The sequence below is a fragment of the Gambusia affinis genome, linkage group LG13, assembly GCF_019740435.1.
Source record: "Gambusia affinis linkage group LG13, SWU_Gaff_1.0, whole genome shotgun sequence".
NCBI lineage: Eukaryota > Metazoa > Chordata > Actinopteri > Cyprinodontiformes > Poeciliidae > Gambusia > Gambusia affinis.
This window is the reverse complement of record NC_057880.1, coordinates 6,396,993-6,422,029: the sequence shown is the minus strand read 5'-3', so window position 1 is coordinate 6,422,029 and position 25,037 is coordinate 6,396,993. Positions and strand designations below refer to the sequence as shown.

Here is a 25,037-nt window from a genome sequence, read left to right as displayed (position 1 = left end):
GTTTAAAAGGGAACTATAGTAAGTTTAGGGTGTTTCATGTTGCTCCTTTTCTCATGTGATTTTACCAGTTCTTACCTCCATAACCAAGTAGTACCAAGATGAACATACATTATTGTACATATATAATATCATCAAACATAGCTCGACGTAAACTTATATGTTTCTTTATTTACTTTTCTTTCTTTCTTTTTTTTTGGGGGGGAGGGGAGAGGACAATCACGTTTTCCAAGACAAACTTGCCACTCACAGTATGGCGGAGTAGCCGACACGTCGTTTCTGCTTGACAATGACGAAACCAATGCTGCGTCTAGTCGTGTACGTCTACGTTTCACCACTGTGAAGAAAAAACATAAAACAAAAACGTTGCAAAAAACGATTGGTGCCCAAAATTTCATCACAGGAAAGAAGTCCTCTGATTGGTTCCCGTTTGCCCTTGCTTGGAACGGCAGTGAATTGTAAAATATCTTTGAACTGTTTACCTTTTTAAGTTTTCAATTATTTATGCTTTAGTTTTTTTCCCCCTACAAAGAGGAAGTGTAAAGGCAGCAGTGGCGTGGTGTTTTGAGGTAGCCTGGGTTAAAAAGAATTGAGCGTGTCTTCGCTGCCTTCTTTGCTGTGGTCCAGGCCGATCGACACCATTGACTTTCTTCCGCCAGCATCCCACAGTAACACAGTAAGAAAATGGCTTCACACTAAATATTGCGCTCTCAGGTTTGTGCTGAAGACTGTCGTTCTACTGGAGAGACGTTTTTCATGCTAACATCCAGTTAGCTAACCGCTTTGCCAAAAATATTTAGCGGAAAAGCGAACGTTTTCTTCCGCGTTATTAGTTTGCCCCTCTGGACCGCATTCCTGGATGACATTCTATCCATCCATCCATCCACCCATCCATCTTTCCCTGTTTCCTTATTCCCTCTATATTGAGGATGCTTTCAACACACTCTATCTACCCCATTGGCTAATGATTGACAGTGTCGGCGTAGATGTTGTCTCTGGGCTGAACTAAGTAATTAAGACACACGCAGGGGGCGAGGCAGTGAGGAAGAAAACGTGAACAGAGGTGTGAGTTTTGGATTCACAACCAGTATTGGTGACGTGTTTTCAGTAGTGACTGGGAATGCTACCAGTAACAGATCCTGCTTTGCTCAAGCGTATTTCTCCGTGTCCGGATTAACTTCTGACTGTCAGTAAGATAAGTGTGACTCATGGAAGGATGCCAAGATCCTGGCAATAGAGGGATGATTTAAAAAGCTCCTGCGGCTGGATGAATGAAGGACTGAGCGGACGGGCGGCGTTAAGATTACCGCATGGAAACTTTCGGGTTCATTTTACGGGATGCTGTGTTTTCAATGACCCTTTGCTTGTCACAGTGACTCTCATGGAGTGAAAAAAATAATAATAATAATAATAATAACTTGAAAATATCAGTTTTTAATTGAAACTTGTCGACTGGATTCATAGTACTTTGGCAGCTTAAACATGGCACTTTATGTGGAAGGTAAGAAACTTTTTTGAAACTATGTGACTAAATGTTACATTGTTTACAAAACTATGTGACTAAATGTTACATTGTTTACAAAACTATGTGACTAAATGTTACATTGTTTTCAAAACTATGTGACTAAATGTTACATTGTTTTCAAAACTATGTAACATAAATCATCTGACCGAATGTCCTAATGCTCCTACTCTGTTATCCCTAGGGTGTTTAAAATGCCTTCCAGCTGTTTCTGTTGTTTCATTCTTCCTCCAAACATGCAGTTTTATTCCACTTAACAGTTTAAAGTGTTTAAAGTGCTGAAGTTTTCGTCACATACAGAAGGGCTTTGTCATATCTGCTTACAACTGGTAGGTCCAGTTTTACTGCTGGTAGATTTCAGTCAGAGCTTCCTGGAGGTTTAAGCATAGAGTGCTCGCATTGTTCCAACTTTGCCCTTTGTTCCCCATTTGTTATCAGTCGCTTCTTTTTTATGAGCTAAAGTTAGAGTCAACATCTTCTTGTTCCTTTTCTAACTTTTCAAGAGCAAAACTTTGTAAATTGATTTGCTTTTGTTGTTTGATTTTCCCAAGTGTGGGGCAATGTTTCACTGTAGGCTCACTAAAGATCAGAAATGTATTTATTTTTTTCATAACTGCTGCAAAAATGGAAGGTTCTGTTTTTACTATGAAGCTCCTCATTTTGCTAATAAATGACACGTATATCATTTATTAGCAAAATGATAGCCTTAACCTAGTCTTTCTTCAAGGATTGCCATCCACCTCAAGGTTTCCAAACTTGCCCAGCCCGGCGGTTTGGGCCGTCATTCATCCAGCGGCCTGTCGTGTTTTTGAGTTAAACATTTTTTAAAAGTTGACAGGAAATTTTAAAATATCACTTGATAATTATGTGTTACTGAAAGATTTGAAGATTAACACCTGAACACCAAATACAAGACCTTAAAAAATGCAAACATTTTAAAAAGACCTAATTAAATGAGCGATGCTTAGCCTGGTGGGGGGCTCAAGTAAAGCCTGGTGGCCCGCCAGGCTTACAACACACTGGATGAAACCCTGCACCTTCCGCTCAGCTCCAGTCAGCATCCCTACAGCATCATGTAGGGATGCTGACTGGAGTTTACACCATGTTGCATTTCATGAAGTGGAGCTCCGACAATATCCAGCCAGTCCCATCCAGGTGACGTGAGTTGACGGCATTTTTAATGCAGCGGTTGAAGATTGACTTGATTTTGAGAGCGTTTACCTGTCCTATAAAAGTAAGCTTCCTTGGTCGTCTGGTCTCACTGCCTGCTAGCCAATAACAGTTAATCCAGTTTCTGTAAGGGAGATTAGATTACCAGATGTTGTTGAATCAATGTACCGGTACCGGAGAAGGATCCGGTACCGGTACCGGTTCTTGTTATGTTGAGGAAAAACTTTTTCCCACCATCAGCCTCCTGGCTACAATATTCTTTGTCTTCCAGTTATCAGAGGGTTTTTTTTTTCTATTTTTACTCAACTGATTAAAATGTGTCGAGCCAATGCAGTTCCTTAACCCTTAACTCAGCACAAGCTTATCCGCCGCTTCCTTGACCTGTTAGTTTGTTGGGACTCCAATTGGGGCTGATAAGGATGTTGAAACAACACATGAACAAAGTGAGGCTGCGCTAGAAACTCTGAGCTCTTCAACACACTTCTTACTGCTTAAAATAAATAAATAAATAGTAAAAATAAATCAGTCCAAAACATAATCAGCAGGTCTATCCTGTCAGTATTTTTTTTTTTAAGTTGCAGATGCATCTTTTACTACAAATGATCACATGTACAGTAAAGGAATCCTGTGTTTTAGGCAAATAAAGGAACATTTTTCTGATTTAGAAGCGAAATTGAATTGTTTATTTGTATCTCTTGGTGTATTTAAAGTATTGTATAAAGGAGATCTTATTTAAATGAACAATCTGCAGAATGTATCAGTGTTTCTATCTGATTAGTTGTCAGAGTAATCAATTGATCCATGTCTAAAATAAAGGTCAGGTTCAGCCCTAATGGAAGCGGTGCCATTGAAGGAGCCCCTCTTGAGTTTTATTTGCTAAAGCTGCCTGTGAGCTTGATGCTTGTTTTAATGTTCTTCAATGACTAACTAAGATAAGTTGTCAGGCTATACAACGGCGAATGGAATAGAGTGTTTGGTTAATCATTGTGTCCACAGTCTGTTAATTATCTTGATACTCCGTGTTTCCTCCACTGGCAGAGAACTGAGTGAAGCTGCATTTCAGCAGCCAAGCGGACAGGAGGATACATGTTGTGTTTCTTGTTTTTCAGACACTTTTCCTTTTTCCTCTACTGTTTTTTGTGCTGTATTGTTTTTTTGTTTTGTTTTTTTTGTGCACCATATTGGATTTTCCAAGTAACACATGGATGACTGTGTGAGTTCACACCCGTTTAGAAATTAAAACAGGCCCAGGGATATGTCTGCTTCAACCTCTGGAGTTTCAAGTGATTAAAAAAGAAGTCATGATTTAATCACTCCTCCATTTTTGCACATTAACTTTACTTATCTGTCAATTTTATTTACTTTTGATTTATTTTTCTCTACTTATACTTTGTAATGACGCCATCATTTTTATTTTGTAGTTGGTTTTTTTTGTAGTTTTTTCATGATGAAATCTTTCAGATTTTCATCATTTTATTTGTTTTACCCATCAACAGACACACTGCACTCTGCCAATTTCTAGCTCAGTCTTGTTTGCTTCACGTAAAAGATATAAAAAATGGACACCATTGCTACCTGTTTGGTCCCCAGATAACCTTTTATTCTGGAAATAGAAGTTGTCTAAGTTGGCCCGGTTGTAGTTCACTATTCTTGCAAAAAACACAGATGTCCTCATTAATCAGATATTTAACATAAAAATTGCTTCATACCACAAACGGGAAAACAAAACAAGACAAACAAATGGTGGATAGAATGTAACTCAACATCTATGTAAAGACCTAGATGCTGCTTTCCCAGCCATAATGTTGCCTTAATGTTCGACTGCTGCAGACGTACACCTTGAAACCCAGTAGCTCATAAAACCACCTGCTAGCAGCAACAACTTCAAGTAGTAATTTCCTTTAAAGCTTTTTTAGTCTGATATTACTTCGCAGTGATATTTTGGTCAACGCCTAAGCGTTGCTTTGGGTTATTAGTCTTTGCACTACAGGTCTGAACTTTGAACTCAACCATTAACATCAGACACAGGCTTAATGTTTTATCTTGTGACTTTTTATCTTTATTCTTCCGCCATTACGACGGAGAGTTTATCGAGTGCCTGGTGATTGTGCAAGGTGTTTATACTGATACGCTGAGTTTTGTTTTAAATGAACATGATGACCAACTATTTGTCAAACTGGGACTGTCCCAGAGTCCCAGTTTGGGACTGTTCCTCCAGCCCTTCCAAATAAACCATAGTTATTCCGTTTTTTTATGGTTGCAATATAAAGCTTTTATGTTCCTTTTGAGACTGTCCATGAGGTCATTGATGACGGGTTTCCTGCTGGGAAGCAACACGGCACTTCATGCTCCAAACTCACCAATAATCTCACCAATAGTCCAATCAGTTTCCTTTATTGTTTTCAGAAAGGTTTTACAAAAACACTTGATACCAAAGGGGGAAAAAAAAGAATCCAAATCACAAATACCCTTCATATTTGAAAGCTGCTCACATGTTTACCTTGAGGTTTGGTTGGTAATGAAACTGGGTGTAAGGGGTAATTTAACTGTTAATTATTTTACTACTTCTTGTCAGATGACAATAAATCTTTCTGGCTGTTTCCGTAAGATTACAAAAGAAGGTAGCATTTATGATACAAGTTCATTCTGAAAAGGAGGAGCACACCCTGTGTTTGGACGAGAAGCTGTGGGCAGACAACTTGCACGGTTGTGGTATGAAGCAACCTTGTGAAGCAACGCATCACATTCCTGTTCCCGGTCAGAGCCATGCTTCCTAAACTCTTAGTCATTGGTGGACTTGCTCTGATATTTTCTATTCTAGAGAAAAGTCACCGACTCCCAAAGTGAATTTGGAGGGACAACAATCTGTTGAGGCGAAGACAGCAACACTAGGAAACACATTTTTTAGCAGACCAGCTTGTGATCTTAATTTTGTTTGCTCAGTTTTGCAACGTACCTCTTTCAACAAAAAGCTATTTGAGATCGAAGGAGACTTCTTCAACACTTTGGGAAACACTGAGTAATGTTTATTAGTCGACAGGACAGCTTGAGCTCAAGAAATACTCACTTCCTTACTTTAAAAAATGACTCCTAAACACAGTTCAAGAACATCACAAGCTTGAGGCACTTTCTTTCATACTTTGTTTGGGCTTATGACAATGGCTTACACTTACTTCACCAGACAATGTGACATTAGAGATCTCTCTGGCGAGAAATATTAGCCACAAGCTCTCATTGTCATGTAGAGGGTGGATATCTCACAACAAAAGTTATTTTTCAAGGAAGACCAGCAGTGCAACATGAGCGGGCAAAGTCCCCACATTTCATCTCACGGACGATTCTGAGCTCGGAAAATGAGGCGGGAGTCTGAAAATCTGAAACGAGACACCACGAATGCCTGCTGCATCAGTGGACAGAAGAGAACTTTGACCTTTCCTTCTCTTCTGTCTTGTTTGTTCAGGTCTGAGTGAAAGAGTGCCCCACAAAGGCATGGCTCAGTTTCAGGAAATGATGCGGCAGCAGCTGGAGAGCTCCATGGACGCAGAGCTGGAGAAGCTGGTGGACACGGTCACGGGGGCCGACAGAGACGTACGTCAGCACGCCGTCTTCACCCCTCCCCTCTCCGTCCGAGAACATCTGGTTGTGATTTAGAGGGGCGGGCGGCAATGCTGGGAAAAACTGACGCGTAATGGAGCGTCATACCAAGCAGGGTTACACCAGGAGGACAGACACGGTTTATTGGGACAAATAAACAGCCACTTAGTTTCTTTATTTTATGGGGTTTTCACCGAGGCCTTTCAGCCACAAACGTCAGTGAAGGCGAGTCAGACGACTGGAGTAAAACGTTTCAGAGCAAAGCAGCTGCTAGTCGACACAAAAACAACAACGTTCTTCTTTATTGATCGTGTTTGTTTGTCTGTTTACTATTAAATAGAGATATTTATGATTTAGCATTAAACAGGTTTTTGAATTAAAATGTGATTCATTGTAATTACTTTATTAAAACCGTGCAGTTAACCTGATTAAAATTTCTAAAATATATAAATTTATCTCGTCTCATTGGTTTATTGAACTTGTTTCAATAAGACTTAACTGGGTGTACATTTTTCTATTCTATATTTAAGTAGATAAGAACCAGACTTTTTCACTGAAAAAAAAAAACAACCTTAAACATAAATAGCTTTTTTTATTTTTCCACATGAAAACCTGTAATCTCAACGTTGTACACTTTGGATATATTTTTAACTCTTTCCCACAAATAGAGTGGGTGTAGCTCAAAAGAAATCCCCTCATCATCACAAACACAGTGAATGAAATGAATCCGTGAACCACTTGCTACATTACTGCTTCTGTCTACATTTTCAGGTCTGCATGAAGGACTTTAAGGGCTTCAAGAACCTCTTCCACAGATTCCTGCAGGTGAAAGGCCCGTCTGTGGAGTGGATCAAGATAAAACGGCCTCCAGAAGACTCGGTGAGTCCGGCTCCGTCTGCTTTTCTCTGGGAAAACAAAAACTGACCAAGTTTTATCCCCAGGATCCCAGTTTGGAACGCGTCTTTATTAACTTTTTTATTTTCGAGAAGCTCTCCCGAACTTTTAAGACCTCTGTGTCTTGTTCATGAACAGATGGAGAGAGTTAGAACCTAAGTTAGAAAAACTGGAAATTATTGAAATACAACCATTTGTCTGCACACTGGAGGTAAAACTCAGTCTCCAGAGATTGTTTGGGATGCTTCTGCTGATGTGACGCTGTTTTTGCATGCAAAAAAAATCACCTGAGAAGAAGCTACTAGCGTTTAGCAAGACAGCTGCGGTTATCATCGTCTTCCTGATTCCAGTGCTCAGATCAGTTCGGCTGTGAAATGGAATTGTTCTGCAGAAAGGGCATGGACAAACAATCCAACAATTAAAACATATCAGGTTGTCTTTCACTCTGACAAGTAAATTAATATCACCCATTAATTGGGAATAGTTTGTACCAAGGTGGAATGTGACAGGGTTGAGTACGATGCTGTTGGCAATTTGGATTCTTGTATTTCATGTTGCAGAAACCAGAACTGGAATAAACTTTTGATTCTTTGTTGTAACTCTGTTGAGTTTATAAACACAAGACAACGTTCCAGCTGTGTGTGTGTGTGTGTGTTATTTTATACATATTCCCTTTATAGATCATGCTAAAGTTTATTCAGTCGGTTCAATTCTGAGACAGTCATGATGCTTTTCTAAAAAATGTTGCTATGGGAGCTGCAGATGCCGCCATCAGAAGGTTCTCCTTTATTTAGTCCGACTCTCTTCTGGACTCAGTCAGGTTTGGGGGGATAAAACATTTGTTCTTTTAGAAGCTGCAGGCCTCTATAAACCCATCTATCTCGCATGTTGAGGCTACATTTCCACTTTCCTCTAAATATGGAGCTCTAGAACTATAAAACTATCTTCTTCTGGGAATCCAAAATAACACGGTTTAAAACTTCCAAAGCAATGAAAAGAACGATGAAAAACGCTTCCTGATGTGTGGAGAGTGAATTATTAAAAGCAAAGAGGAGTTTTACAGCTTGGTTTCACTCCCTGTTGCCTGGGAGAGAGTCAGGCTTGTGATTCGACATACTCAAATTGTGAGTGTGAACCACATGAGCAGATGTTTTAGAAAAAATGCGTTCTCCTTTGATAGAGCCGATGACTGCAGACATTCACCTCCTGCACAAAAGGAAATTCATTCCATGACAGATCGTCTCTCTTCCTCTCAGGAAACGGTCGTCACCCTGAAAAAAAGGCTTTTCTGCAAACTTCAGCAAACTTTCATCTTGCTGACATTTGTTCCACATTTGTTCCTATTTGTTTTTGTACTTGTTCAACTTTATACGACGGCGTATCAGACAAATTGTAGGCAGAAGAAAAAAAGGAGTACGGTACATTTCCACCACAAACAAATGTCAAGCTTAATCACAGAAAGTTTCTAGAAAAACAATAAAATGTCTTTAATTAGGAAGAAAAATACTCAGGAATTTTTAGATTGATCACAGAAATGTTTGACATTTAAAATTTTTCAAAGGCTGAAAATTTGCCAAAAAAAAAAAAAAAAAAAAAGAGAAAATATTGAGACTAGGAGAAAAACTGGTTTGGTGTCTTACACAGTCTAAATTTCTGTCCTACAGATCCAGCCGTACGATAAGATCGCAGCCCGGGGTCTGCCGGACGGCGTGGCCGCCAGCCTCAACAAGCTGGTGGTGGTGAAGCTGAACGGCGGTCTGGGCACCAGCATGGGATGCAAGGGCCCCAAGAGCCTGATCAGCGTCCGCAACGAGAACACTTTCCTGGACCTGACCGTGCAACAAATCGAGGTGCAAAATCCTAGAAACCATTCCGCAAACAAAGATTTCCCTCTTAATTCTGTTTCCCTGATGGGTTTTTGTTAGGCCGTCATCATAAAGTGAAAACTTTACATTTAAATTGTCGCTGCAGTTGCAGTAAATTGTAAATGGCAGCATTTTTACTTTGAAATCAAATCTGCACACCAGCTCTGCTCTGGGATCTTAATAATCTTACTCCACATCTTGAGGTCATTTCCCATTTTTTGGTTGAATTTCAATGCTTATCTAGTTTTGTCATGCTGAGTAATGTGTCTGTGTGAGTTAATGGTTCACAAGTGACCCACATGTGCAGAAGAAGAAAGTGTAGATCACACAACAGCGCATCGTTTGCGGAAGGGATAAAGAATATTGACGTGTATGGACGGATTTGAAAGTTTATTCAGTAATGGGAGCCAACAGTATTGCCACAAGATCATAACAAAATGAAGGAAGCTATAAGAAGAAAGCACAACTAAATGCAACAGCCTTTTGTGGGCCACTTACTGAATGAAGTGTGTGATGCACTTTACTGACAGAGTTATTTCACAAGTTCATAATCATAATTTCCTTTCAGCCTCTGATTATATCTGTTCTGGTTTCTTCTGGTGAGTAATTGTAACACGTCAGTGACAGAAAAGTCAGATTAAACAATCGAATACGTATCTGACTTTGTGCCACGTATGGAAGTGACTCAAATCAGATGATTTTTGAAAAAAACACATCAGATCAAGTTATCGCTGTTAGTTTTTATGAGTAACAAGTGCCTTCAGATTAAAAGGAGATAAATACACATTAGCTGTAAATCTGTCCAAAAGCTGTGACTTCTAGCAGTGAGACACACTGGTTTTGTGTTTGAAGCTCATTTCATGATGTAAATGTAACATTTCTTCATGTGGCAACCAGCCAGACTTCAATTCTTCAATCACGCTCATTTAGCTTTTAAAAGAAACGCTGCTGAACTGGTGAGTTGAACTTCAAAATGTTTTTCCTGCTGCCGATAATGAAACGAGTTCTTCTCTAACACTCTTCTGCCTTCTTGCAAACATCTTTTCTTTCTTTGAGGCACAAAAAAATCCAAACCAGCTGGATATAGAAACTCCCTTATTCTGAGAAATGATGAATAAGTGGCATGACCTCATTTCTTTTGTTGCGGTTGTTGCACGTTCTTTGTTGTTGGGTTTCATACCAGTAGCTCCATCAATAGATGATACGTTTTCTTCCTGCTGTGGCTGAAGTAGGATTTTCAGATATTCCTTCTTTAAGAATCGCCTTAGAGTTAAAGCCCTTTATTTTGTCAAACTGCTAGCTGCAGTAGTTTTGATAGATTCAATTAAGTACATTTAAATTTGTTGTCTGCACAACAGTTTAGTGGCCTTTTTAAAGCTGAAATGGGGTTAAAAATAATTTCCTCCACACTGAGCAGCCACTAGTCAAAAAATGAGAAACAGTGTTGAGAAAAACTTTAAAATTCAATCAAATTTTATTTGTTTAGCACATTTCAGCATCATCCCAAACTTTGCCTCCTGGATTCTTAAGGTCTCTTGCAGAGTTTCGTTGTCAGTTTTGATTTCTGTGTAATTGAAGCTGCAGGCCACCTCAGTACTTTCCTGGCATCAGTGCATTCTTGTTCTGACATACAAATTTCAAACTTAAGACATGCACAATGTCACACCACACTGCATATATAAGTATATGTATGTGCCACAAGAATATACTGAATAAGGACGACACCACCTGCTGCAACAGGAGAAGGAACTACAGCTCTTATTGGTTTAAACCAAAAACAAATCATGTGAATAGCCAATAAGGCCTGGTACGGGTATGTTAATCAGTTTCTCTCACACCCTCTGATTTACTTTGTAAACAGGCTGAATATAAACACAAAGTTTACCTTTTTAAAGCCTCTGAAACCTCTATCCAAAGCATGGGAGGGTTTCTTCACGACTACAACTAGTAATTTTTTCTCTGTTGAAATCTGTGGTTTTTATCTTTTAATTTTTTTTCCCCCTATTTCTGCTCTGACATCTTGCTCATGGCACGTCAAACGTTATTTCTGCTGAAGTCATTAGCTTTTACCCTGGAGTAGGACGCTAACACAGAGAGGAGTACAGAATTGTCCCCCCAAAAAATTCCCCTCGTTTGTAGAAAAGGAGAAAAAGGTTCAAGTGGAAATGCACTTGAACCTTGAGAAACTCTGAAAGCTACAGATTGAGGTCTTCTCCTGGATTGCAAAGGAAAACCAAAACGGAGTGAAGATTTGGACTTGTGCAGACCACTGAAGCTGAGCAAAGAGTGTCTTGTATTATCTAACGTACCACAAACATCTGCTCCAGGTTTTGTTCTGGAAGCATTTGCAGATTTTTCATACAAAGAAAACTTTGTAATAAATCACTTTTATTCAAAGTGAGGAAAAAAAAAAAAAAAAAAAGAGGTCCAAAATTAAAACCACATGTATGTGTTGATGACATTGGTTTGTTTCTCCCAAGCCGTCATAAAGTCGTAAGTGTGTTCCTGTTGGAAGAGAGATGCTGTGTGAAAAGAGTCCAGTACGGTGTGTGTGTGTGTGTGTGAGGAGTTGCTGTGAAAGGAGATCTGTTGGTGTGTCGTCTGGCAGGGAAACAGAGACGGCTGTGTGTCTGGTCAGAGAAGAGAGCCCAGCTATTTAGGCCCCATCATGCACCTCAACCTCTGCTGCAGCGCTACGCCCAACGCCTGAATGGATGTTCTCTGGAAGTCATACAAACAACAATCACATCTTCCTGCTGCTTTTAGTGGGACCCCAAGCGCCGGCTTCACTTTAATCTGCGTTGGATAAAAGTGAAGTGTTGAGATTAGACGGCTTAAAATCAGAGCAGGAAGAGTGGCCAAAGATTGTGCTTCAGTGAGAGTAGCACTACTTTAATATATTTTTACTGTAGTGAAAATAGAAAGTAGCAGTCTAATAAATGACTCAAGTAAAAAGTATTTGTTAAAAAAAAAAGCTACTAAAGTGCTACGTAGCTGATCAAAACATCTGTCACTTATTATTTAAAAATGACATCAAATGGACAAAAATATAAAGTGGAAATTTTGGTATTTTAATTATCCAAATTAAAGTAATTCATTTAAATAGTATGATTACAAAATAACTAAATAAGGCAGAAGAAAAGTTTTTTGAATCAAATTTTTTCAATACAAAACTTGTGAAACTTTAACAGAAAATGTGTGGGCGTGTCTGGTGAGTTTTTGGTTTAAACAAGCTTATTCTTCTTTCAGTGAAGTTACTCACAAAGGGCAAAGTACCAGACAGTTTACTCAAGTAAGAGCAGCGATACTTAATCATAAAGTTAAACAAGCCAAAGTAAAAGGGACAGCATTGTAAAAATACTCCTACAACTTGTTTTCTTCCAAGACGTTAATCAAATAAATGTAACTCAGTAAAAGTAACTAGTTACTAACCACCCGACTCTGCTTAATAAAATACAGTGCAGCACTTATTGAAGGTGGTTGGTGTTTATGTGTGTTTTACAAGAGATTCCTGAGGATCGGCTCTCCTCTGAACACACTGCCTCCAGTTTTCTGACCAGGTCGGGTCAGATTACCTGCAGACTGAATCGGCCTGTTCAGAAAAGAGGAAACGGATCCCACACTCACACACACACCCACCCACACACACACACACACACAGCAGCCTGAAAACCACTTCTCCTGTGTGAGCACATTTCACTTAATCACCAGGAAAGTAAAAAAAAAAAGGCACATCTGTGTACAGATTTGTATGTTATTTTGAGAATAATTTGAGAGCTAAAACCAGTTCTGACTGCAAACTTGTTGTGTTGTTAGCAGTGAGGCTAATAGGACTTCTTAAGAAGAACTGAGCTGATAGGACTGGAGTTCATTAAGGACTGTAGAGTCTTGCAATCACCTGTTATGCACCTCTTTTAAACAATTAGATCTCTGCCAGAAAAGACATCGTAACTGTGTCAGTAATCAATTACAATTTAGGTCGGTTTTCTACACAACAGCCTAAAAGTTTGAATGTAGACGTACTATGTAGTAAAAGACCTGAAAAATGCAATCAGATAGGTAAAAAAAACTATCCTATAAACAAAAACATACAAAATGTGAAAACGACTTCCCAGTTAATTAAGTGTGGCTCAGTTAAAGTGCATAAAAATGATTTATTTATTTGCCAAGTTAAACTGAATTCATGGTGGATGGAGTAAAGCTACACCTTGAGAAAATAGAAACTATAACTCCTGTTACGTAATTAATACCTATAGTTAGCTTGGTACTATTCATTTCTTCTGAGTCTTATTTCCTTTACTGGAAGCCTTTTTACTAAAGGGCTTGTCATGTTTGTTTTGTCCATTGTAACACCAGTGAATGGAAGCAGCTGAAATTCTCAATCTCTGCACATGATCAGTTTGCCTCTCAAAACCTGTAGGCTGCTTTTCTCAAAACGCCACATCACCAAGTGTTTCGAACAACGAGATCTGCCTTCTTTATGAATTCATCTGCACAAATGTCCGACATGTTTACTACATTAGCAGGATCTTTACGCTTCCTCTCGTCTTTCTCTGTATTGTTATTTCAGAACTGAACATTTGCATTTCAGAACCATGAATCAGTTTGAAATGTTTTCCGCTGGAAAGCTCTTTTCTGTGTTGAAAACATTTGACAGTCGTGGTCTGCTTTTCCAGACGATACTTCCTCATTTATATTTGGCAGTGTGTTTTCCCTTTAATAAGGTCGCGTCTCCAAAGGCTCTCTTTGTGTTTTTAAGGATTTTGGCTTCAAATAATCCTGAAAGCAAAATTGATTTAAGGTCACAAAACTGTAAAAGAGATTTAAGGTGTCCAGTTTCTAGAGACGGCCATTAATGTCTCTGCTGTGTTTGCCTCTACATACGCCCACTGTCAACAAACTGCAGAGCCAAGCTGTATTTCGAGCCTTTGTTTCACATATTTGCGGAACATTTTGAATTGTTTGTGCACAGTGGAGGACAAAAACACAAAACTCCACAGAAAGATGAACAGTTCTCCCACTCGATACGTTGTTAGATGTCGTCATGGTGAGTCGCTCTTCGGTGGTCAACGCCCATCTCTGACGGGGTGAAAATCCAGCTATGATTCACATCCTGAATCTGTTTCTGCCTCCATTAATCCTCTGAATTTTCCTCCCCCAGAGGTCTCAACTACTTGTTTTATTCCCTTGATTGTAATATTTGTAAGGTCTTTGTTGTTTAACCACAAATGGAAAAAAATGGCTTTGTTTTGGCATTTTGCAGTTCAGTCATACAGTGTTTTCTCAGAGATGTATAATAATCAGAAAAATTATTGGATATATTGATAACAGAAAGCACAAATGGATAAAACACTCTTTCTGCAACGAAGACACTAAGAAGTATCTTCATTGTGTCCAGTTTGGACACCAGATTATAATCTGCTTTAGGTCTCTGTATGTTTGACTGTCTTAATGTACATCTAGCTATAAAACCCATGAATGAATCACAAGTTAGACCTGTGAACAGCTGTGGACCAAGCACACAGCCTTGAGGGCTCCCCGTACTAAGTGTGATGGAGCCGGTGATGTTTTTCCAATGCAGATCAACTGCAGTCCCAGTCAGGAAGTTCAGAAAGCAGAAGAAGTTTCTCTATTAGTCTCTGAGTTTTGTTAAACGTTGAGCTAAAATCTGAGGTCAGGATTCTGGGATATGATGGGTGTTGAAACTTCTGTTATTCAGTGATAAGTGAACTTGTATGGATCTAATAATAGAATAGAATTGAAATGCCTTCTATTGTCACAACAGAGAAATTCCTAGATATCGTTTTATTGTAATATCCTTTTTATCAGTCTGTATTGGGGATTTTTAAGTGATGATTACGTGAAACTTTCCTTCCTTACTACATAAAAGTTTGTTTGTTTGTTTGTTTTGAATCACCAATAGCACCTGAACAAGACGTACAACACTGATGTCCCACTGGTCCTCATGAACTCCTTCAACACAGACGAAGATACTAAGAAAATCCTGCAGAAGTACACACACCACCGGGTCAAGATCCACACCTTCAACCAGAGCAGGTCAGACCACCACACTGGAAGCTGGTTTTCTTCTGCGTTTTAAATGCTGTCTTAGTAAAAGTAGTCGCGCTCTCGCTGTCAGCTGGAAACCAGTATCATTGAGCGTGTTAAGAACTCCGCTGGGCATTACCTGTTACCTGTTTATGAATTTGTACCATCAGGAATAGACTGTAGATGTTTAGTAACGTGGAAAAGCCTGTTTGTAATGAATGCAGATTCAATTACTCATCAGCTCTGCATGCCTCAGGGAGGGCGGGTCAACGCAGCAACACTAGCTGGAGGATTTAAAGTCAGAGAAGCTGAGCAGTTTTAAAAGTAATTTTTAGCGTCAGATCCAAGAAATGCTCAGGGCATTACAGTAATTCCTAAAAGTCCAATTACAGTCCTTGTTCACACGGAGAGAAAACAATCAGCTTTAAATGCCAAACAGAGCCATGAGTTATTCACCCACCTTCATTATGTTTTGACTTAAGGGAAGTTCAAACATGGATACAAAGGTCTAGCTATGTCTTAAACAGACTTTTTAAACCTTTTCTCTGGAACAAACAATGGATTTTACTCCGCAGTAGAGAAACGATGGTTAGATCACAATAAATAAAGACAAAATAATAATATCATTAACATTGTAGACTGTTAGCAGCTTACAAAACCTATAACCCCATCAATCCTTACTGTACATTTTGCTCTCTCTCAGCCTCAGGGAACCACAGGAATGTCTAGACAAGCACAAGATAGAGCTTCCTCTTAAATAGCATCTTCCTCTGACTCCATTTTAAAATAATACGCTGTTGCTCAAAGTAACTAACTCTAAGTTGTCTTCACTCATTGACGACTTCCTTCCTGAGTGGTGCTTACAATGGTAATGTCTCTGATTGTGTAAATATTGGATTTTGTTGAGTTTCTGGCCGGCTGCTCATGGATCAAGATATAAATAGTCTTATATGTTTTCTCCCTATGTCTCTTTCTCCCACCTTAGAGTGCAAGGCTGAGCTTTTGTTCTGTGCTGCATTGTTGCTAAGACACAAAAATTAATGTATATATCACAAAAAAAAAAAAAAAAAAGACATAAATCACTGGGCTCAGAGGCTTTATAAGGCTGAGGTAATCTGATCCAGTCCTAGTTTTAGACTTTCTGTCTTTTTATATGTTTTTTTTAATAACTTTACTGGAGGGGCTTGTGGCTCAGTGAGAAGAGGAGTTGTCTTAACAATTAAAAGGTTGTGAGTTTGTTGCAACTGAAAAGTAAGCAGCATGTCAGTTAAAATGACTTATTGCCGTATTTTTAATTTCTTTGCCCTCAAAGAGGTCTCAGTTTCTTCTTGGACAGCTGCTCTACCTCCAGGCTTTAGTGTCTCATATCAAAACAATCATCAGAATCCGAACTTGAATTAATCCCACTTTAACAAGACCATGAGGCCACTACATAGTGAGTCTTTTCTGCCAAGCAGCTCATCTGGGTCTTTATTTCCTAGAGCTGCCGGTTCACATTTAGTCCAGCTCCTCACCAGGATTGTTAATCCTTCATAAAAACGCTTTGATCTGTCTAATTCTCACATGGACGATGGTTTTGTTCCTCACCTGTCTTCTTCATAAAACCTTAAAAAGGATTTGTGACGATTCCTCAATGTCACACGGGAATAATCAGTTTTTAAGTAAAAACAAAAGCAATATTTATAAAGATTTTATGAATAAATCCCAGAAGGATTATTTTAGTAATCGATCATTCCATCAATTATTCTGACTATTAATCGATTCATTGGATTTAAAAAAAAAAGAAGGTATTTTGTGTAGTTTTTCATTAAACCACTCAAGTCGTTTTTTATGCCATATTAGAAATACATCAAAGTATTCAAATAAACAAATAATACAATTCCTTTTTTTAAATCAGAAAAAAATGCATGTTATTGCCCTAAATGCAATAAAACAGCAATGGGTATTGAAGTATTTCCATTTCCATTACCTCAAATGCTCAAGTATTTGAAGCATGTTTTACTATTTCTTTTGCAGAATTTGAACTGGATGAAGCTAAAAATCCCACTTGATGATATCAAAACATATTTGCAGTTTTAATATCTTGAATATCTTTTCAGCAAGTTACCTGTTTTGAGTCCGTTGAATCAGTTAACAGTTAATCAATCACTAATTAGTTTGCCGATTATTTCAATAATCGATTAATCACGAATAATCAAATTAATCGTTTCAGATTAGCATCCCTTTAGTGACTACTTGACCATTTGAAGCAAAAAACGCTAAATTTAGTATCCCCGCAGTGATCATATCATCCCTGTCCAGGTACCCCCGCATACACAAAGAGTCTCTCCTCCCCGTGGCCGCAAACCTGAGCATGACAGGCCACAACGCGGACGCCTGGTATCCTCCCGGTCACGGCGACATCTACGCCAGCTTCTACAACTCCGGCCTGCTGGACAAACTCATCGCGCAGGGAAAGGAGTACATCTTTGTGTCCAACATCGACAACCTGGGAGCCACCGTTGACCTGCACATCCTGCACCACCTGGTCAGCCAGCCCAACGGCAAGCGCTGCGAGTTTGTCATGGAGGTCACGGATAAGACGCGCGCCGACGTCAAGGTAGGATGAGGACCAGGACGGTTCAACGTGAATCTCACATTGGGCTAAAACGAGTAATTGGTTAATCAAATTTCCTTTAATCGATCTCTGAAATAAGTGTCAAATAATTTAGTAATCAATTAATCGTTAAGTTTAGCATACAGACTAATAAAGGCCATTTGCTGAAAGAGCATCACTCTTAGATGAGTAATTAAGCCAAAACTGCACAAAAAGATCTATACGTTTTTCATTTAAGATAATAAAAGCTCTCCTGGTTTGTAAATCTGTTCTACCCAAAAGTCCTCATGTTGTAAAGTTTGAACTTCACCTGCTTCAAGTTCTGTAAAAAAAAAAATAAAAAAAATAAAATAAATTTTAGGCACCTTTTGCTATCCAATTATTAATCTAATAAATAATCAACAAGTTAGAAGACAATATATTTTTCCATTCAAATGAATGCTTTGCATACACTAAACGAATGCTACATTGTTGCATTTCAGGCAGCAGAAATATGAATATGAATTTCCAATATTGTGTAAAAAAAAACAAAAAACGACGTAAGTGGTTACATGAGAAATCTGCAGGATGTATTGATTAATCGATTAATTGCCAGAATAACTGATAACTAAAACAAATATTATTTACAGCCCTAACCTCATAATTTTGCCCTTTTTTTCTTACTAATAATCATTTTAAAGACAACAGATATGAAGTAAAATTGTTGATTTTTTTTTTTTTTGCATTGTGTTTTTCCAGGGAGGCACCCTGATCCAGTACGAGGGGAAGCTCCGCCTCCTGGAGATCGCCCAGGTGCCCAAAGCTCATGTGGACGAATTCAAGTCGGTTTCAAAGTTCAAGATCTTCAACACCAACAACCTCTGGATCTCTCTGGCTGCCATCAAGAGGCTGCAGGAGCAGAACGCCATGGACATGGAGATCATCGTCAACCCCAAGGTGAGCGAGGCGGAGATGAAACGACATCACTCTGCTCTTTTTGGTAGCAGCAGGGTTTCCTGTTTTAGAAACACGTTAAGTAAAAATGATGGAGAATTTCCCAGATACCAACAACAGAGATATGTTGATGTAAAGACTTCAGCTTTGACGCTGTTGCTCAGCAAGAAACCTCGTCAGTTTCTGTTTGTCCTCGTTTCTTTGCTGAAGATATGATATGACATCCGTGTAATATTGCATGGCCTGTTCAAAGATAGCCATCGTCAAAGTTTGGAAAATAAACAGTTCAGGAGAAAGGCTCTTCCCTGGAAAGTGTCCTTTGTTTAGGTTGACCTCACCCATCCTCAAAACTTGGAGGCTGCCAAAGACGCACCTCGCAAAAACAAATGTCGAAAAATATAATCCTTACTTTGACTGCTTTTTTTTATTTATTTAGGCCAGAAATTCTCAATGAATATTTTTTTTCCCCCAAATCACCAATAAACAACCACTCATCTAGCGATACAGGAACATTTTTCAAAATGTATTCATGTATTTAAAGATAATTTTAGGCAGATTTATTCCCACAATGATGCCGTTAAGTAAAACCTGGTGGAAATAAAGATCAAAATCTTGTTGAGCTTTTTTCAAAAATTTATTTAGTCCTTTTAAAGAATTTAATTAATGGATTTTGTTATTATTTTAAGAAACATTTGATTAAAGGACATGTCTATGCCAATAACGAAAGGCTGCTTATGTTTTTAATTTTTGCACCCCCAGATTTTACTCAACTTATATTTAAAACTGTTCTCCTTCCTTTATTTAAACATACGTGTTTAAGTAAAACATACATGTTTCCTTTACTTAAACATACATGTTTAAGTAAAGGAAAGTGTTTGTGGTTCTTCATAAGTCACTAAGCTCGCACATGTATGCAGTCAGAACAATAATTTTAAAATATTTAAAGCAGCTGGAACTGTGACAAACGACACAAATCCTTTTTTCTTTCTTGTAAAGACGATGGTGAGGAAGGCAGAGGTGGACAGAGTAGCCAGAAATTATATTCAAGTAGCGATAATACATAGTATTGTTACTCAAGTGAAAGAAAAATGTACGGTGTAGTAAAACGACTCCTAAATGAAGAAGTTGTTGCATAAATATACAAGATTCTAACAGAAAATTCCAGTTTTTTTTTCTTTTTAGAAAACCCTGCTTATTTCAGCTGTGAGTTTAAAGTGAGCGAACAGGAACTCTAACTCTAAAGCTGGGTTTTAGTTGGTCTGGGTTTTAGTTGGTCTGGGTTTTAGTTGGTCTGGGTTTTAGTTGGGCTGGGTTTTAGTTGGGCTGGGTTTTAGTTGGTCTGGGTTTTAGTTGGTCTGGGTTTTAGTTGGTCTGGGTTTTAGTTGGTCTGGGTTTTAGTTGGTCTGGGTTTTAGTTGGGCTGGGTTTTAGTTGGTCTGGGTTTTAGTTGGTCTGGGTTTTAGTTGGGCTGGGTTTTAGTTGGGCTGGGTTTTAGTTGGTCTGGGTTTTAGTTGGTCTGGGTTTTAGTTGGTCTGGGTTTTAGTTGGTCTGGGTTTTAGTTGGTCTGGGTTTTAGTTGGTCTGGGTTTTAGTTGGTCTGGGTTTTAGTTGGTCTGGGTTTTAGTTGGTCTGGGTTTTAGTTGGTCTGGGTTTTAGTTGGGCTGGGTTTTAGTTGGGCTGGGTTTTAGTTGGGTCGCTGTCCTGGAGCTGGAGTAAATCTTCAGTCCCTCACCCAGCCTTCACTGAGCAGGCAAAGACTTCAGGATATGAAAGTAATAAATTCACGCTGATCGCTGTTGATTCCTGCTGCCTCTGCCCAAGCAAGAAAATACAGACGTGATCCTCATTACTCCACTGAGCTGGCGCTGTGATAAAGTTGTGTGTTACGTTAGAGGCAATAAGTGAGCGGGAGCTTCCTGACTCCCCCAGAGCCAGAGTACTCAGTTCTTCTGCCGCCCTCATGCTTGGTGAGATCAGGCGCAGGTTTGATGCACCGGGACCTGAAACTGTGGTTGTTGCGTAAGAGGCCTTTCACAGATGTCCACCCGAGTCTCCTGTCGTTACATTTGTATGCGTTGCGTCACAGAAGCCTTTCACAGGGTGATTTTAGCTCATTATGAGCCCCTCTGAGGCTGGAAGCAGCTTCTCGTCAGCAGCTCGGTGCTTTCATCAGGCCTAGACGAGTCCTGTAGAAATATCTGCAGGACTCGTCTAGGCCATTTAAGGAAGCCATTTCTTAATGCGTTTACAGCAGGCAGGGTGTTCGTGCACCCTTAAAAAGTCTTACATTCATGCATCTGAAAATTAAGGCCTTGAAATTTCTTAGATTCTTTGAAAAACAATTAATCTAAGAATGAATTAGTCACAGGTCTTAGGTTTTGTTGTGGCAGGACTATATATATATTCTGTGCAGTTTTCATTTTTCTCTCGTGGGAATTTACTGCCACGCAAACCGTTGAGTGGCGATCAGGTGTCCTCACTGCGTTCTGTGACCCCACACGGCTGCAGCTACTGCTAACTAGCTGCTAATAAACCCTGCTGAGGGTAAAGCTAGCTGGCTTTTTCTTACATCCTTCATGGTTTAGTGTAAATTTAACCCCAGTTCGCTGGACGATATTCATCTCTAACTATTTGCTCACTGATGTTGCCATGCTGTAGAGCACATTACACATTTATCTTCTTTGGAAACCAGGCACTGAACAATAGGCTGGACTTTGGCACGCAGTGGGTTCTACTTAGTGATTATATGCTAATCTTCTGCACACATGAGGTCATTGGAGTGTGATCCAAAAGCTTGCGTGTGTGTGTGTGTGTTGGTTCAGGTGTGCAGCTATTGCAACAGAGCTACCGAAAAACCTGGCAGGTACATTTGTGCTCCGTTCTCAGCTCTGAGATGAAAACAAAGAGAGATGATCTAAAATGTAACAAAACCTACTAAAACTATCACACAGACTAACTAGTAGGAGCCTCGTTTCAGTTCAAACACAGTAATCTGTGACGGATACAACATTAAACACAAGTAATCTCAATGGGTCAACTCTAACAGCTCCAGGATGGGAGCTAGCTGTAACCGTGGTGACGAGGTCCAGGGGTAAAAAAGACAAATTCAGTTTGTTTCAAAGTCACTTCATTGATCCGTCTTCCCGTCACCCTCAGACGCTCGACGGAGGGCTGAACGTCGTCCAGCTGGAGACGGCGGTCGGCGCGGCGATCAAATGCTTCGACAACGCGATGGGGATAAACGTCCCCCGCAGCCGCTTCCTTCCCGTCAAAACCACGTCGGACCTGCTGCTGGTCATGTCCAACCTGTACAGCCTGGAGGCCGGCTCCCTCACCATGAGCCCCAAGAGAGAGTTCCCCACCACGCCGCACGTCAAGCTGGGCAGCTCCTTCACCAAGGTGGGACCTGGGAGTTCGGCTGATGTCGGTCATGTGACTCATTCTCACAGTTAATCGTTGGATATTTGACGCCGCAGCTTTCAGCTGTTTTGCTAGAACCTCCGCACCGTACTGGTTAATCATTCTTACATCATAAATATGATACTTTCAGGTTAATAAGTGATGCCTGATAAAGATGAGGCCCAGAGAAAGTTAAAGCTGTTGTTGTGTTCAGGTTCAGGAGTACCTGACCCGCTTTGAGAGCATCCCCGACATGCTGGAGCTGGACCACCTGACCGTCTCTGGAGACGTCACGTTTGGGAAAAACGTGTCGCTGAAGGTAAAATCCCACAAGGGTCAAAGATGTTTCACACGCGAGGCAGCGGCGTCCAACACCAAGACTCGAACATTTGCGGATTTTATTTTAGGTGTGTAAAGTTGAGGAGATGCCAGTGCAACGATTGCATATATTTGTAAGCTGATCGCCGATTTTTTTAAAAAGCCTGACCTGCCAATTCCATTTTTGGCCGATCTCTGATAAAAGCTGCCAAATTGATCAAGAACGTTGCTGTGATTGTGTGATTATTGTTAGCTGTGACTGGCAGGCTTCCAAGATTTAGGAAAGCAGTGCAGACGATTTTGGGCGATTTTGCGATGCAGCCGGAAAGCAGGGAAATATCAATGCCTGACGCACTTTTCAGATTTGAATTTGTGAAAGATTTTCTACTTTATTTTGACGAGTCACACAAAATCCTAAATTACAAAGTTTGTGTCAAAAAGTCTGCAGAAGTTGAAATAGTTTGAAAATATTCAAGCCACTTCATCTGCTCATGTCTACATGTTTGTCTTCATTCCTGTCCTGGAGAAATAATACAACCTAGACAAGCCAGAACCTTCCTCTCTCATTCCAACTGTTGGAAACAACCGGTTCTGCCGTCTGGTTTTGCAAATATTTCCCTCACGTCCCGCCTCCTCCTGAACTCATCGCTCTCTTCCTCGTCTTCCCAGGGCACCGTCATCATCATTGCCAACCACGGCGATCGGATCGATATTCCAGCCGGCTCCATGCTGGAAAACAAAATAGTGTCTGGCAACCTCCGTATCCTGGACCACTGAGGCCTTTTCCCAGCCGCCGCGCCGCCCCCTTCACTGTGCAGCCCTGATCATGTGACCTGTCCTCCTCGCCAGACCTGCTTGTCCTGTTTAGCCACTAAGAAAACACGGAGAGGATTTCTCTTCTCTGGAGGTTGAAACTGGGATCTGCTGCCCTCTGCTGGCCGATGAGCATATAATCGTTAGGAAAGTGTTAATAAGTTAGTCCTAACTGCGACCTTAATAAACTTGATTTATAGATTAACAAAAACATCTAACTAAAGCAACTTAAAAAAAAACTAGATTACATTTTTTATTCTGTAGCTACTAGATTCAATGGTGGCATTAAAAATATAAAATATTAAGCACTTAGCAGTGGCGATGCAACTAATGCAGAGGTCAGGACAGCTTAATTATGGAGACATTTTAAAAATGAATCACAAGAAACACAACGTCACGGCTCTCCGCAGCTCGATGGAGAGCCGTAAAACTCCCAAAACTCGCTTTACGGGATTTAGCGACACGCACTTGAATGCATCATGCCAAAACCTTCAAAATTCAAGTTCAGTCACATCTCAGAGTTTACATGTTTTACCTGGGATGACCGAATATTGTGTGAGCTTGTTGAAAACGTGACGCTCACATGCTGAAACATAACTTGAACCCCGATTGAAATTAGTTAAAAATGTTGAAAATAAGTGAATTTTTACAGTTTTACGTGAGACCTACATGATGCATTTGAATCCACTGTTTTGAAATCAGATCGATATTTAAGGACCAGAGGCTTTGAAGGAATCCAGGAATGTTTACCTCACCTGTTAAAACGTTAAAAAGTTTCACACACAGACACAAACGAAGATAAAAAGAGCGTGTGGAGCTGAGTTGGAGAGCAAGTGGTGATTTTTCACTTTATTCACCTGAAAACGGATTCGCTTCACACATGCAAGTTCTCATTCAGCTTCATTGAAATATAAAATCTATCATCATAGCGGCTTTCAATCTAAGAAAGGTACATTTTTGAGAGTGTGGAGCCACTAAATAACCCTGAGGTGATAAAGGATGAGCCGATTGTCTCTAAAAACCACAAAAACTGTGAGAGATCTTTCTGTACTTCCATTGCAGACGTTCAGTTTCCAACAGAACTGTCTCGAATCGAAGCTCATGTCATGTTTTCATGTTCTTACGGCAGAAAACCCGACAGGACCGACATTCAGGCACGTTGTATCTTTATGTGTTTGTAGACAATGTGTCAGTTTCAATGGAGAGCCATTACTTTAACCATATAAGGTTAAACAAAAGGCATTCTGTCGTGTTGTCTCACTCATCCAGTGCTGTTTCCATAATATGCTGTATTTCCTGTTTCTTTGGTTTACACCCAAAATAGTTATTATTCATTTTAAAACCATGTACACCAAGTTCTTTTGTCTTTTCTTTTTCTTTTTGCGTGGTAATACTTGAGATGGGTTTGGCTGGTGCTGCATACAAGGAGCAATAAGTGTTGATCTGTGACGGCAACAACGGTCCCAGTTCTGCCTCCTCAGAGCTGAATAAAGTGCAATATGAAGTACCGAACACGCAGCCTGTGGTCTGTTCATCTAGAATCCTCTGTTGTTGTTTTTTTCTTAACAGGGATGCAGTTCAGAGGAAAGTGGGAATGTTGAGAATTTCAGCTTTAAATCCATCCATCCATTTTCTGTTCACCCTTTGTCCCTAATGGGGTCAGGAGGGTTGCTGGTTCATCTCCAGCTGCATCCCGGACGAGAGGCGGGGTCACCCTGGACAGGTCGCCAGTCTGTCACAGGGCAACACAGAGACACACAGGACACACAACCATTCACACACACACTCACACCTAGGGAGAATTTAGAGAGACCAATTAACCTGACAGTCATGTTTTTGGACTGTGGGAGGAAGCCGGAGAACCCGGAGAGAACCCACCATGCACAGGGA

At 39.9% G+C, this 25,037-nt stretch overlaps 1 protein-coding gene across 2 annotated transcripts; it reads left to right on the top strand.

The window, feature by feature from the left end:
* The first annotated feature begins 402 nt into the window (after positions 1-402).
* ugp2b (UDP-glucose pyrophosphorylase 2b) lies at positions 403-24,659 on the top strand. 2 transcript variants are annotated; one of them, XM_044136428.1, is made up of 10 exons: positions 403-1,498; positions 6,150-6,277; positions 7,055-7,162; positions 8,842-9,027; positions 14,966-15,099; positions 17,392-17,689; positions 18,425-18,622; positions 21,774-22,016; positions 22,231-22,335; positions 23,004-24,659. In XM_044136428.1, exons 1-10 carry the CDS (start codon positions 1,480-1,482, stop codon positions 23,109-23,111), a joined length of 1,527 nt encoding a protein of 508 aa, XP_043992363.1. In that variant the 5' UTR covers positions 403-1,479; the 3' UTR covers positions 23,112-24,659. The 2 variants fall into 2 exon arrangements, with proteins under 2 accessions (XP_043992363.1, XP_043992364.1); XM_044136429.1 differs by having other exon boundaries at positions 404-673.
* The last annotated feature ends 378 nt before the right edge of the window (positions 24,660-25,037 follow it).